This window comes from Carassius auratus, unplaced genomic scaffold (assembly GCF_003368295.1).
Source record: "Carassius auratus strain Wakin unplaced genomic scaffold, ASM336829v1 scaf_tig00216320, whole genome shotgun sequence".
Lineage (NCBI taxonomy): Eukaryota > Metazoa > Chordata > Actinopteri > Cypriniformes > Cyprinidae > Carassius > Carassius auratus.
This window is the reverse complement of record NW_020528506.1, coordinates 165001-180799: the sequence shown is the minus strand read 5'-3', so window position 1 is coordinate 180799 and position 15799 is coordinate 165001. Positions and strand designations below refer to the sequence as shown.

The 15799-nt window shown below is 35.3% G+C and overlaps 1 protein-coding gene across 1 annotated transcript in view; it reads left to right on the top strand.

Moving 5' to 3' along the window:
- The window catches only part of LOC113097489 (supervillin-like), a 33764-nt gene that overhangs the window by 5597 nt on the left and 12368 nt on the right, over positions 1–15799 (top strand). Inside the window, exons 2-8 of the mRNA XM_026262706.1 lie at positions 415–922; positions 6688–6852; positions 8257–8433; positions 11485–11519; positions 13066–13127; positions 15032–15180; positions 15365–15593. Coding sequence (XP_026118491.1) covers positions 612–922; positions 6688–6852; positions 8257–8433; positions 11485–11519; positions 13066–13127; positions 15032–15180; positions 15365–15593 — 1128 coding nt within the window. The 5' untranslated portion in view covers positions 415–611. The remainder of the gene's footprint in view (positions 1–414; positions 923–6687; positions 6853–8256; positions 8434–11484; positions 11520–13065; positions 13128–15031; positions 15181–15364; positions 15594–15799) is intronic.

Genomic DNA, 15799 nt, shown 5'->3' with positions numbered 1-15799 from the left:
TATGTAGGAATCATTTTTGGAGGGAATTGTAAGTGTTATTATATTTTTTTAATTTCATGTTAGCAGGACAATAACAGTATACTTGCTGAGACTGCAATATACTTAAATGCACCTGTGTTGATGGATCAGCTTGTGGCTTGCTCTCAAAGACTGCTGTGTTAAGCTGTACTTCAGTGGTGTAGAGTGTCAGTGCAAGAGGAGTTTCCCATATGCAGGAGCTCAGCAAAACAGGTTATGGAGCACATTTGCACAGATAAATAAAAAAGAGAAATGCTAGTTTTACAGGTAGGTTCATAGCCTTTAAAAAGTAAACATACCTATATTTGTGGTGGAGATGATTGTTAAATGCTCCCGTTTATAGTTATGTGACACCGCTGTATGACTTATGAATGTGTCTGTTGATCTGTTTTGCAGCAGTGTCATGTCCTCGGGGAAATAATCGGGATGGTACACAAATCCATTATTAGAGGAACCTGCTGTAATTTGAGCTTCTGATCAACCAAACTTTCTTCAGTTGAGACTCCTCCCTTGTTTTTCCAATTTGAGGTGTTGATATCATCTTAATCACACACCAGGAGTTGTACTTCAGACTTCCAAAGTGAGTTCATGATATGGATAAAATGGAAAGTGTAGGCCAGGAGTCCAGAGCTGAACGGATAGCTCGCTACAAAGCAGAGAGACGCCGAGAGCTGGCCGAGCGTTACGGCAGCCAGGAAGAGGAGCTTCCATCGAAGTGGTCGAGAAGAGAGAGGGAAGGACGCGGCGTCCGTGACTCTACCTATGTGGATAAGTCTGTTTCGGGAGGAGTGAATGGAGGGATGGGGAGGAATGGACAAACACCACTGGAAGAGAGGCCTGTTCCTGAAAAGATCTCCAATGGGTGTAAGGTGAACACCCGTGGAGAGAACACACACCAAAACAGGTGAGCTTTCCTGTGCCTTTGTACATTTCCATTTACATTTAGTCATTTTGCAGACACTCTTATCCAAAGCGACTTACAACTGGGGGATACATAAAGAGATTCTTCTTAAAGAGGCAAACAGACTTGTACACCAAGTTTTAGACAATGATCAAATAATTACAAGCTAGAAAAAGAAGGAATTAATAAATAATAATTTTTTATAAAAAATTTAAGACATTCCTTCCAGCCCAACTAATTGTAATTCTGGTCACACTTCACTTTAAGGTCCAATACTCACAATTAACAAGCCAATAACTATGACTTAATAAACTCATAATTTGCTGCTTATTAATAGTTTGTAAGGCAGAGTAGGTATTTAGTTTAGGTATTGGGTAGGAATAGATATGTAGAATATGGTTATGCAGAATATGTGCTTTATAATTGCTAATAAACAGCCAATATGTTACTCATAGGAATGCTAATAAGCAACTATAATGAAGATAGGTCTTAATGCTATTTATTAAACTTGCTTAGAATCATGCATCTGTTTATTGTGGAAACAATTACATTAATTCAGTTGAAAATTATAAATATGGAAAGTTGTGGAACAATCAGTATTCAGTTAGTTCACATGTGTGAGATTGAAACAAAGTTGATTTGTTGATGAGAAATATTTAAACCTTGTTACTGTGTATTTAAAACATACAGTTTTATTAGTACTACTACAGAATTCTTATTTGTTTAATTTATGTACGACTGGCAAATACGCATCACATGAAGTTAGTTTCTTTATGTCAAAACTGTGTAATACAAATGGATGGAAATGTTATATGCAATACACAAACAAAAAAAGTTTAAGCCTAAATATATATTTTTTCCAGCTACACTTTTATCATTCTCTATATCCAGCCCTGTCCCTGTTGTATCTCAGCTGTCCCTTCCGTGCACGCTTTATTTCCTCCAGTTCTTGTCTCTACACTGTTAGACTTTGCCGCAATTTTACAGTAACTAACCGCAAAAAAGCCCAGTAAAATACCATTTATATTATTTACGGTAAACTACTGTAATATGCACTGCATTGTGGGTATTTTGTATGAATTTTACAGTAACTTACTGTATATGGTAATTTACAGTACTTTACTGTTTACGCAAAAGCAGTAGTGCTACTGTAAATGAAGAAGACAGATTTCTTTACATACAATTAAATTGTAATCACTGCCTTTGTCATTGTGTCCACAACTTGTATTTTAGGCCTATTAAAATGTCATATGATAATGTTTTATAGTTTTTTCTGTCTTGTTCTGCAGATGAAAATCATAAAATCATTCTCATTTCACACACTGGATGTTAATTTTAATAGTAGCATTTTCTCCAAAAAACAACAACAACAACAACAATAATAATAATAATAATAATAATAATAATAATAATAATAATAATAATAATAAACGGAGCAGAAACAATAGGGTCCTCTCACCATTGGTGCTCGGGCCCTAATAATAATAGTAATGGACAACTGGTTCCCATAGAGGCAAATTAGGCATTTTTGGTTTTATTTTTATGCCAGGTAAAAGAGCACAGGTGTGGTGATATTTAAATAGCAATAATAATAATAATAATAATTATAATTATAATAATTATAATAACTTTGCTTAAACCTCACAAATTTTAAATTGTTGCTCACGTGCAAAGCCCACGCAACAACCTGGCAGAATGTAAACTGATGTTTGTGTGACGTGTTGAGTGCGCGCAAAACTGACGTCCCTCAGAGTGGATCATACCTAGACGCCAGCTGCGAGATTTTCTGAGGTAAGTACCTTTTACTTAACAAATTTATTTTATAAGTTACTTTAACAACGTAAACCATTACCAATATCAATTAAATATAGCTAAATTTATGAAGAAAGTAAATAATACAATCTAATAGGCTATTATTAACAGGACAGTCTGAAGGAACTTTTAGTTTTCCTCAAAAACTGCCGCTTTCATATCCCATTATGTCATACAGTTAACTGACTGCCTTTTCCAGATGGACCCAATGTAGTATTTACACAAACAATGGTTTTCCGTATTTTTTTACGACCAGTTATGGTATATTTTACTCGTCATTTAAATGAATGCCGTTAAATGTGTGTGACGTTAGGCTATTTAAAGTAACGTTGGCGCGAATTCTCAAACGCACTCTCTCGAAGTCTCTCTCCCCCAGTCCACCGCAAGCAAGAGCACACACTCAATGGATACTGAAATAATGTATTGGCGCAATAGATTTGGCAAACGCTCCAGTGTATATTAATGCTTATTTGTGTTCACTCTCTGGAGAATGGCAAATTAATCGTACAACGCGTTTTGCTGCGATGAGCATCAATGTAGCCATTCACAGACATAACGTTAACGTTAGTTGTCTGGTCTCTTGAACACGATGACCTATCAAATGTGTTCAAGTTAGTCAGAATCTACTCACTGCTCATAACGCCATTTTAATTCAGTTCCGAATTATGCAGGCTCGCGAATCCTCTCATCAACAAAGTCTAGACAAGATGTAAGAGGTTTTTTTGACCGACAGCCAATTGAATGCTGCAAACTGTCTGGTTCACCGTGCGATTCACTCTGCACGTGACAGAAATATGACATGTTAAAATAGTAACGCTTTTAAAGCAATGTAAAGGCAGACCAATAGATTAACTGAAACATATTAATTGCAAAATATTTTAGATATTCTATGCTAATTATTGGTAAAACTGATTTTCTTCTCCCTTTTTTCAGTGTTGATTGTCATCTGATTGTGTAAGTGATCCCAGATCTGTGATTTAACATGTTCATACAGTCATTAGCCAATAATCATTGACGAAAAATAATGTTTCTTCTTTTTCTCTTTTCCCTGTGTCAACAGGAGCTAACTACAGCCCAAAGGCTCTTTTAAGAGCCACAAGCACTGAGGATCTTTGGCTTTGTAAGTATATGTTTTGACTATCAGATGCATTACGTGATTAACATATTGTAATGCATAACTTGCAGGGCTTTACACTTACATTTCCTTTTAGGAGCACTTAGGTCATTTTTTTTTTGTCTAACCTTAAAAAAAAATTAATAAAAAATAAAGTAAAACCCTGCCCTCTATTTAATATTCAGTTTCACATGGAAATACTTCACAACACTGGAGAAAAGTTGTTTGCAACTTTCTGTTCACTGAGGCTCTGAAGGAGCAAGAATGCATTTAAATTTATGATAACAATATGCTATGAGTTTAATGTTTTAAATGGAAGGTTTTGAATATAGAAATATTAAATGGTTTAAATAACTGAAAAAATACTTTAAAAATTAAACTAAAACTGCCAGTAGGGGATGGCAAGTCATTGTCTTTGTCACTGAATGATTCATTCAGTCAGTTCGTTCAAACAGCAGATTTATTCAGGAACAAAGCAAGCGACTGTCTTTTTGAATGGGTCATTGACTCACTAGATTTGTTTGAAAACGCAGATTGATTCATAAAAGAAACACCGCTGTGTAGTAGTGGGAAGTTCGGATAATTTTACTGACTCGGATATTTGAGTCTCGTTCAGCAAAATTAAAGAATCTTTTTCGAGTCATTTTGTTCATTTCGGAATAATATAAATAAAATGGTATGTTAAATATCCCAACACATCTAGAACTTACGAAAATTTTGATTACATTTGTAAAAAGAATACAAAATAAACTATAGGTTAATGCAGCCAAAGCCAAATAATAAGAAACCAAAATGTTTTATTAATGATTAGTTGTTGGGTCTTAAGTTCAGGCTATTGCAGTCTGACTCTGTTAGTTTACCTCACCTCCTGATCCAAGGCGTTCTTTCCTTTGCAACTTCATATTTATCACGTTTGTTATAGTTTGTTTAGTTTTCTGCTCGTCAGTGTCTGACTCTGATCTGTCTGCTGGCCTGTGCCATGTGTGAAACAGAAACAATTAGTTAATCTTTTCGAGTCTCGGGTTCAGGTCTGAGTCTTTCGTTCTTCCTCAGTCCCATAGAGGATATGCTGTCAATACCGGAAAGAGAAATGATTCGTTCATCTCTCAAATCTTCGGGTCCGAGTCGTTCGTTCTTCAAGCCAGAAACCCATAGCACTATGCAGAAACAGAAATGATTAGTAAAAAATTTTTCGAGTCTTTGGGTTTGAGTTCTTTTGTCACATGACCGCTGGTATCTCGCATCACAACATTAGATTCGTATTATTGACTGCGTCTGACTGTATATTGTTTTATATTTAGGAATTAAAATACAAAATATTTGCAATAAACATTATCTGAAAAATTAAAGTTCCATCTATATATCATTAAATATCTGAGAATCTTTTATTTATTTTTTCTTTCAGCCAACCTCAACCAAGATGTCGGTTGAGCAGGAGATGACATTGCCTACCACACCACAGGTGATCATGCTAGGTATGAGAAATAATTGTTGAGAATTCTATTACAAGAAACAATTTAGCTGAAGATGCCTTTGTTTTAGGGAGTAGTCTGCTGTTTGCAACCTACTGGATGGTCAGCATTGAGGGGAAGGTCTTCTATGAAGCTAACCAACTTCATAACTTTGCCAGTGCTTTCGCTGTCTTTTTCGGCTCCTTTTATGTTTTCAATCTGGAGTATCAGGAGGCAGCATCCACTATGCTGGAGATGGTACAGAGGTGAGTAATTCACCACAAAAAACTTGATTAGTTAACCCAAAATTAAAATTAATGTATATCATGTATTCCACCCCATGTCATTCCAAACCTTTATGACTTTCTTTTGTGTAATACAAAAAGAAGATAATTTGAAGAATGTTGATCATATATATATATATAGTATTTTCCGGACTATTAGTCACACTTTTTTTCATAGTTTGGCTGGTCCTGCGACTTATAGTCAGGTGCGACTTATTTATCAAAATTAATTTGACATGAACCAAGAGAGATGAACCAAGAGAAAACATTACCGTATCCAGCCGCGAGAGGGCGCTCTAAATAAATGCGACTTATAGTCCAGTGCGACTTATATATGTTTTTTTTCCTCGTCATGACGTATTTTTGGACTGATGCAACTTATACTCAAATCTGGTGCTGGTGCTACAATCTGTAGAACTTGCTGTGTGAGTGTGTTACTCCAAGGATGTAATTGTTTTGTTTTGTTTTCTTTATTTATTTATTTTCCCCTTTCTCCCTGTTTCTCTCTCTACATCCCATTTGCAGAAAGGAATTGATGCCACCTGACACCAGTGATCTGCTGTGATTGGTGGAGTGGAAGTTTGGAACTGTTTCTGAAGTGTATTTTTATTGCGATTTTTTTTATTTTATTTGTTTTGTTTTGTTTTGTAACTTAGTTTTGTTTTAATTAGATTATTTGTTTAAAATAAAATATTTTGTTTGACAAAAAAGCACAATAAAGAATATGTTGATGTACATGGAATCAAGTCACTTTTTTTGGAATTTGTTAAATTCAATAGCATTAATGTAAAATATAAATATTAAAATATTTTTAATAAATTACAATAAAATGACTAATATACTGTAAAATGAAATTGCAGTAAGGGAATCATACTGTAAAATTAAATCGCGGTAAGGGCATTTTACTGTAAAATGTAATCACAGTAAGGGCTTCTTACTGTTAAATGAAATTGCGGTAAGGGCATCTTACCGTAAAACACATTTACAGGTAAGCTACTGTAAAGGGGAACTTACAGTAACTTACTGGCAATAGTGCTGCCAGTAAGTTACCGCAAAAATACGATAAAAAGTCTAACAGTGTAGCTGAAGTCTTCTGCCTCTCTCCAGGGAAAGTTTGTTGGGCTCGTCTGGTACAGTGGCTGGGGAAAACCCTCCAGACTCCCATGGGTCCTCAACCCCTGACACTCCTCAGTTACACACTCATGTATCAGTAGGCCAGCTGAAGAACGCTCTTCTACAGCAAACCTCGAGCCCAGCTCCGTCTGATAGAGTGTAGGGACGCCTCAGTGTGTGTGTTCATTTCCTGCTTCATTCTGTTTGTGTTACCCCAGGCAAAACATTTTCAGCTGTTTGGTCAGTAACTCTCACTCTAGTATTTTGCATAATGTGTCTACTTTAAAATATGTTTGAAATTGTGCAAAAAACACTGTATATATTTTCATATACAATCCATATTAATATAATGTATAATCTACTAATTAAAAGTTTGGGGTCAGCTTTTTTTAAAAAAAAGTTATTATTCTTATTCTGCAAGGATGCATTAAAATTGGTCAAACATATTATTTCTATTTCAAATAAATGCTGTTGTTTGTACTTTATATTCATTTTGAAATCTTAAAAGAATATATCAGTTTCTAAAACACAACCATTTTTAAAATTTACAATCATAATACGTTTTTCTTGAGCGGCAAATCAGCATATTACAATGATTTCTGAAGGATCATGTGACACTGAAAATTGGAGGCACTACAGGAAAATAAATTACTATTTTTAAATATATTCAAATAGAAAAAAGTTTTTATAAATTGTAATGGTATTTCACAATATTACCATTTTTATATATTTTTAAGTGCTTTCAAACGATTAATTGCATCCAAAAAATATATTTGTGGTTTGTTATATGTGTGTGCTGTGTATATTTTTAATGTATGTATTTAAGAAATATGTTTTATGTTTATATATTAAATATATTTATATAAAATATAGGGATATAAATATATAAATGTATATGCATGTAAATATTTCCAAAATATATGCTGTATATGAGTGTATCTATATATACTTCATATATACACAGTACACACGCATATATTACATAAACAAAAAATTGCAGCATTCTTGAGCATAATATTTCTTTCAAAAACATAAAAGAATCTTACTGACCTCCAATTTGAATGGTAGTATATAAATATAAAACAGCATATAAATATAAAACAGCTCCAGTCTAATCAATCAACAAATAATATACTTAATTTTCACTTTTTAAAAGATTTTAAACATTTAAAAAGCTTTTAAATGTTTTCACATTGTTTTTTCAATTCTAACTGTTCAAAATTCTAAATATGTCAAACAATATTTCATTGATGGCTGGATCTTTATCCTTGTATGCAAAATATAAAATTTTGAGGTTCACTTTAGTTTATCTTTATCACTGGAGTCTATCTCTGATCTATTTATGAAATGAACTGTACTCTGTGCACATTTTGTGGTGCTAACACAATGCTAATGTGCACCTGTAGTTGATTCTGTCTAACACTACCTTCTTCAGTGTGCTGTGAGGAGTAGCAGAGCTCTTTTCTAATCTTTTCCTTTGACTCATTGCTTCTTTCTCTGTTTCTTTTCTCCACATGTTCTTCCTCTCCTTTGTCTGTTATGGTCTATATACTCAAATACTAGAGCCACTGATGGTGGCGTGGTGGCCTTGACTCTTGACCTCGCAGCTCAACCAGCTGCCGAAGGAAGTCGTCGGCGTGCCCGTCGATACATGCCAGGGGATGCTGCAGGGAGCCGCAAAAATAGTGAACGCTTTCGTACTCAACCCGTAACAGCCTGCGAGATAAAGGACAGCTGCGGGTACGGAGACGACTGTCTCTGATCTCCTCTTAGGCCTGCAGTGTGCTTACAGCAGCTGCTTACTAGACACACTAACTTTATTATTAACCTTTTAAGATGTGACAAAACCATTCGTACATGCAAATGCCTCTGAACATTGCTTACATACATTACACACATTACCATTCAGAAGTTTGTGGTTTTAATGAATACTATTATTCATCAAGGAAGCTTTGAATTGATCTAAAGTGAAAGTAAATACATTTTTAATGTTACACAAGTTTTCTGTAGTTGGTAAGCATAAGAAACTTATTTCAAAAACATTTTCAAAATTGCACCGAACCCAACTTTTGAACAGTAGTCTATGTACATGAAGTGGAGTGTGTTTCTGCCACTGGATAAAAAAGAAAGAAAGAAAGAAAGAAAGAAAGAAAGAAGAATGGTATTAATAAAAGGTTCTTACAATTTAAGTTTCTTACAATTTAGAGGTGCTCTGATCACGATCGGCGATCGTTAATGCGCATCTCGTCAGTAAAGCCGGTTCTCTCATCAGTGGTTAATTCCATCAGGTGCATGATTTCACATAGAGCAGCTGTTACTACACAGAGCCGTTGTTAACTGAGAAGATGCGACAAAAAACACTGAAAATGAAGTGGAGTTGCGCATCTTCTCAGTTAAGATGTGGCTCTTTGTAGTAACAGTTGCTCCATGTGAAATCACGCACCTGATGGAATTAACTGCTGATTAGATAACCGGCTTTACTGATGAGATGCGCATAACGATCGGCCGATCGTGATCGGACCACCCCTATTACAATTCTTTTTTTTTTCCTTGAAATTTTGAGTTTAGATCTGAGTTTTGCAAGAAAAAGTCTAAACTGTCATGAAGAATAGCAATTCAATTTTTTCTTCAGTGGGGGGGAACAAAATAACAGTTGATGTAAACTCAGCATTCTGATAAAAGAATCAGAATTTTGAGTTGCGAGTTCTTAAAAAAAAAATGTCTGAATTGTTAGATATATTTTTTTTATAATTGGGTATAGGATTAAAGGATGTAGAATATGTTCATGCTGAATAAGACATGAATATGTGCTTTATAATAATCAGCCAAAATGCCAGTAACATGCATGCTTATGAGATAAGTGAGATTTGGTCCCTAAACCAAAGTATTACTACACACACACTCACACATACCGTATTTTCCGGACTATAACTCGCACTTTTTTCATAGTTTGGCTGTTCCTGCGACTTATAGTCAGGTGCGACTTATTTATCAAAATTAATTTGACATGAACCGAGAGAAATAAGCCAAGAGAAATTAACCAATAGAAAACATTACCGTCTACAGCCGCTAGAGGGCGCTCTATGCAGCTCAGTGCTCCTGTAGTGCACACTGAAGACACAGAGCGCCCTCTTGTGGCTGTAGACGGTAATGTTTTCTCTTGGTGCTTGGTTCTAAATGAATGCGACTTATAGTCCAGTGTAACTTATATATGTTTTTTTTTCCTCATCATGACGTATTTTTGGACTGATGCGACTTATACTCAGGTGCGACTTATAGTACGAAAAATACGGTATATTTATAATTTATAAATTTTGTATCACTTCATAAAATCAAACAAATGTTTAACACTAGCACTACCGGAATTCTATAACTACTAGAACTGCCAATAGCGGTCATTTTGACTGTTCATACCAGACAGCAGTGAATGTCATTTTTGTCATGTTATATTTACTTCAAAGCTTCTATGGTCATGTTTTATGAAAAATGTGGGGTAATTTAAGCATACATAATATAATATGTTCGTGATATTATTGTGTAAGAGCTACTAGACCTCCCACAAAAGTGCATGCCGCAATTTGCTTTCCGCAATTTGCATCCGGCAAGCTGGAGATCAAAGTTTTTCACCGCAGTTAAAATGTTGTTTTTGAAAGTCAAAATGTCAACAAATATAAAATGAAGCAGAATATTTCGTTAGATAAAAACATATTGTGAATTTTGGAAATGATTACATCTGTCTTTATTCAATACATTTTGACTTTTGGAGTTTACAATGCTTTAGCATTATCGGAAACCACACGAATCGGAAACAATTTTATGCAGCCTCTAATGAAATCTAGAACGAATAAATAGTTCTGTTATATTAGGACAGATAATAAACATCATAACACAAAATTGAAATTTAAATGAACGCTCTCTGCTCCTCCATCAGACTCTGCTTCATCAATGTTATCAAGCAAGGATAAAACCTCAGTGACAGTCATTTTTTCTTTCTTGTTGCCATTTTGACGGTAAAGCTAAGTTTTAGCTTAGCAAAAGCATACAAAACTGCCAGAGAAAGGTTGCTAGGCAACAGCTACGCACATCTTTAACGGCGGGAAAAAGCGCTGAGGAGATACAACGCCTGTAAATATGTACGGTCAAATTGACCGCTATAGCCATTCAAGGTAGAAATACTCAGAACTCTTTTGTGTTTTGTAATTTTAATAAAATAACAATGTTAAAATAAAATTTACATTAATTTAAGAAAAGTCATGGAACTGTAGTCATATGGGTTTTATTTCAACAAAGTTATTACATTGCAAATCTTTAAAACGGTCAAAATGACTGCCTTGGTAGTTCTAGTGTTAAGAAAAGGCTGGGCGTGTTTGTTGCTATTTTAATAATTTAAGAGTGAAATCCAAGGATGTTTTAGTGTTATTGTACCTTTCAACTACTTGGAATATATTCACAGATGTCAGAGATCATAAGTCAGCACAGTCCTTTCCTTTGAGTCAGGAAATGAGTTCAGCGTGTATTTGAAGTGCTTGATAGGATCATCAAACAGGGTGTGTGTGAGAGCTCACAGTGCATTATGTCATGCTTCTAACCTGCACAGATGTGTCTGTGTCTGTCACAATGCCTGTAATGCAGGAGAGGCTTGTTACAGCAGATCTGGCGTGAAGTCATCTCACTTTTTTCTGTGTATCTTTTACTTTGCATGAGAAGGTTTGAATGAGTGCTTGAATGTGAGTTTGATTGTCTGCTGCTTCCTGTTACTCTGAGAGCTCTCATGTTTTCTTTATTTCACAGAAGGATGGACGATGAAAATCAAGACAACTCACAAAGTAAGTGCTTAAAATTGCTGCATTTTTAATTTAGGTGATATAAGTTGTTAAGTAATTAATGTGCTTGCAATGTTAAAACCTGCAGTAAGAAGCTCATTTTGACAAGATACATAAGTGAAAACAAGGTGATGGTATAATAATAAAATATTTTTGCAATTAATTGTTGCTTAAATTTTAGTATACATTTCAAATGTTTGTGATTGGTATAATTTTTCATGCTTTTTTAAAGATCTTATGCTCACAGAGACTGCAAATATTTGATAAAAAATACAGTAAAATTGTAAAAATTGTGAAATATTATTATAATTTAAAATTAAAATGTTTTCTATTTTAATATTTATATTAAAATGTACTTTATTTCTATGTGCAAAGCTGAATTTTCAGCATTATTGCTCCAGTCTGCAGTCACTTTCATTTTATCATTTTATCATTTTAATATGCACATTTTCTGCTCAAGAAACATTTATGATTGATATCAATATTGCTTAATAAAGTATTAATTTATTTGTTAAAGAAAAAAAACTTTGATTGGTAGTTTACAGTATATAGTACTTTAGTACTTACATTTATAGCAGTTTGTTGTCGTTGTCAGTGAATGTTAAACTGTTGTCTTAGTGGCCTTTCATACATTTTGTAACTCTAACGCTACATAGTATCAGTGCAATGTAATACATATTTTAAAAATAACATTTTTATAAGTCCTGCTAGTTTTATGATGGAATAAAACGATGGATCAAAGTGAGACAATGTGTAGTGGAAGTGTGTACCATAGTAAACCAAAACATAAACACTCTTATACACATGCAAATATTTTGATTAAGTGGATACTGTCGTAAACAGTTATAATGACCTCTGTTTTATTACCGGAGAGAGGATAAATCTTACGAGGCTGCATTAGAGCAAGCTTAAAGACTGATACATATAAGTTATGCTTTTCAGGGCAGTGATAAGTCACACACGATCATCTGATCATCTAAAAACACAGTTAGCATAATGAACAAAGCTCACACATGACCTGAGAGACAAACAGAGGGAAGAAGTGTGTGTGTGTGTGTGTGTGTGTGGTTGAGATCAGCCGTAAATCTGCCAGTCAAGAGAAGTACACACAGGTGAAGAATACATCTGCCAGGCCGTCTGTGATTTTGGCCAAACATGGAGCAATGAGTTTATGAGTGCGTGAGAGAGTAGGTATGATATGTTTGTTAGTCATTTAGTGATCTCACACAGACATTTGGCCATTATGATCTAAGGTGAATCAAATGCACATGTGTTTGCGCGTATGCATTTTATAGTTTATAGTTTAGAACCGAGTGGAATCTGACCAAACTTCTCTATAGAGACAACCTCAATTAGAAAAACGATATGAATAGTATTTTTTAGTCTTTTAATAGAAAGGATTGAGTTATTTTAAATTCATTCATTATAGTTCACTCAATCAACTTTGAAAAAACGGTAGTTATGGTATGTTCTCAATTAGATAAATATGTGTGTATCAGCACAGTGATCCTTTTCCACATGTAAAGTGTTCTTGCTGTTTTTCTTGCAGTGGATGTAAAGACAGATGACAGAGCCAAGATGAGTGTAGCTGCCAAGATGTCTCTGTTTAAAGTAGGTGAAACAAGAGCCCATCATATCTCTTTAGCATCTGCTGCAGGCTGAAAAGAAAAAGGTCATTGCCATGGATGGAATACACACACACACACACACACACACACCTTGTATATATTTACCCATGTGGGGACTTCTCAATTTACTGTTCTCAATAGAAGCTAATTATATATACTGTAGACTATACAACCATAAAATACACCTTTTGGTAACTTTTATGATTATTATTTTTTTTTTTATCAGGCATCATTGTCTTATATTTTCAGAAGTTACACACTCAGAACATACACTCATATTCAAAGATCTTCCAGAGTTTATTTATTTAGTTTTCAGAATAAAGCAAATATATTAGTTGTGAAAAACAACTTCTAGGAAACATTAGATGATTAATTTTGAATGCACTCATTCAAATCTTGTGTTATGTGCAATTTTGGTGTTCTCTCTCTCTCTCTCTCTCTCTGTCTCTCTGTTTCTGATCCAGTATATTTTCTCTTCTCTGTTCTCTCTCTATGTCTGTCTTTGGACTGTAGGTGGTAATAAGACACCTGGAGTGTTTGGTTACAGTGTGACCCACTGGGTTTCATTGGTTACTGTGTCTTCCTTACCCACAGTGCCAACCAAGGCTCTATTTTATTCATTCTGCCATTGACCCACTTCAACAGAGACATTTAAAATTGCATTGCAATTTCATTTTTGCAGATACAGCGATAATTCTGTAATTTATTCATCCACGTGTTTATTTGGATGATGTGGGGAACACATAAGTAGAAAAAAAAAAAAAAAAAAGTTTTACATTCGATGAAAGTGAATTGTGACCAGGGACAAAAGGTGAAGTATATTAGAGTGTATGCCTGGCAAGAGTGTATGCCAACATAAATTTAACGACTGAAATCTGAAATCACTTTTATTGCCCTTTTTTTGAATTTGATGCCACTTGGTCACCATTCACATTTATATTTAAGTAACAAGAACATTCATTCATTACGCCTGTTTCACACATACTCCGTCTGCAGTGCGTATGCAGTCCGTGTTATGTATGTGGTGCAGAAGCAGCACGGACTCATTGTGCTTTCACAAAGGACGTGTTTGCAGTCTGCTACTGGTCCGCGGCTGTTTAGTCCGCAAACAAAACATTTGTTCATTATTTTATATTTCAAATCATTTAAAAAAAAAACACAAAAAAACACAAAAAAACACTATTTCAGCATTTTGAATCTTTTATCACAGAACAGTAACAATCTTTCATAATCGTTTTAGTTTAAACTCAATAAATATAAACAACATATTATTCATGCATCTGACTCCTAGGTTTGTATAATAAGCTGCTCAAGCAAGCACAACAAAATTTAAACACAACAATTAGCCTACTGTTCTTATTAGGATAGGCAAAATATTTAAAATTAAAACACCACTGACTGCCTTTTGCATTTAAATCTTTATTACAAGCAATTGCACGTTTCTAAATGAACTTTGTTTTTCTGCTTCCATAAAAGTGCATAAATTATGTTGCCTGGTTTATTTAAAGGTGCTCTTGTTCTTGTTTTAAACCTAGCCAAAAACCCATGTGTTGCGTGTGAAACACAGTAGGTTTTAATTAGTATACATTTATTGTGAGATTACTACATTTCCATGTCAATCCATGTTAATTTTTACCGCAAACAATGCGCTATCACTTCAATTCAGCGTGCGCAGCACAGCAAAAATAGACTCGGTACGTAAACGATCGCTGCACTGCTGCAGACGCACTGCTCCTGGAACGCACTGACGGACCACAACCGCGTGCAGTGTGAACGCTCTGATCTGTTAACATGGGTGCGTACAAAAAATATGCAACACATACGCACTGCAGACGGAGTATGTGTGAAACAGTTGTCAACTTTTGATTAATGTTGTTCCTCTGTCAGGAGTTGGAGAAGACCGCTTCACCTGAGGCTTCCTCGTTCCTTAAACCTCGCTCCAGTAATAGTTTCCATGAGCGCAGAGTTCGCCGTAACAACGATCCTCGAGCACTCACTCAGCCAATCACCTTTGAGGAAACAGTGATGGCAGCGAGGTAGGCAGGACCGAGACGGGACATCTGTCTCACAATATATAGCAATACTCACAGCAGGAGGGCCACTGTTACAAAGCCCATTGATTTAAAAAGTCATTCTGAGAGTTAATAACAAACAGCATATTTGGGGAAAAGATGATGAGCTTATTTGATGCTTATTAACTGTCTATTATTCTTCCTCCAGTCCACAGTCGCGTGAGGAAGGTGAGGCTGAGCCTGATGCAGAGGATGATGCAGGCACTAAACTGTCGATGAGTGAGAAACTGGCTCTCTTCAACAAACTGTCTCAGCCCATGTTGGGTGCTGTGGGGAGTCCCGCAAGAGACAGCAGCCCTCTAGAGGCCTCTGGGAGACGCAGACAGAAGGGTGCACGTTACCGCACACAGCCCATCACTGTGGATGAGGTCAATTTGGTAAATGTATTTGTGGTGCATAAACATACTGTGTAGGTCTGCATATCTGTAATTACTAGAAGTCTTCTCCATTTGCCACTTGTGGAGTAACTCTAGTCAGTGTATGGTGAGCAAATCAGTGTGTTACAAGAGCTTTAGATCTAGTGACCCTCATGAAAGGACCAGATTTCAGTTTCTGCTGGCTGGTTGATGTTTAGCTGGTGGAC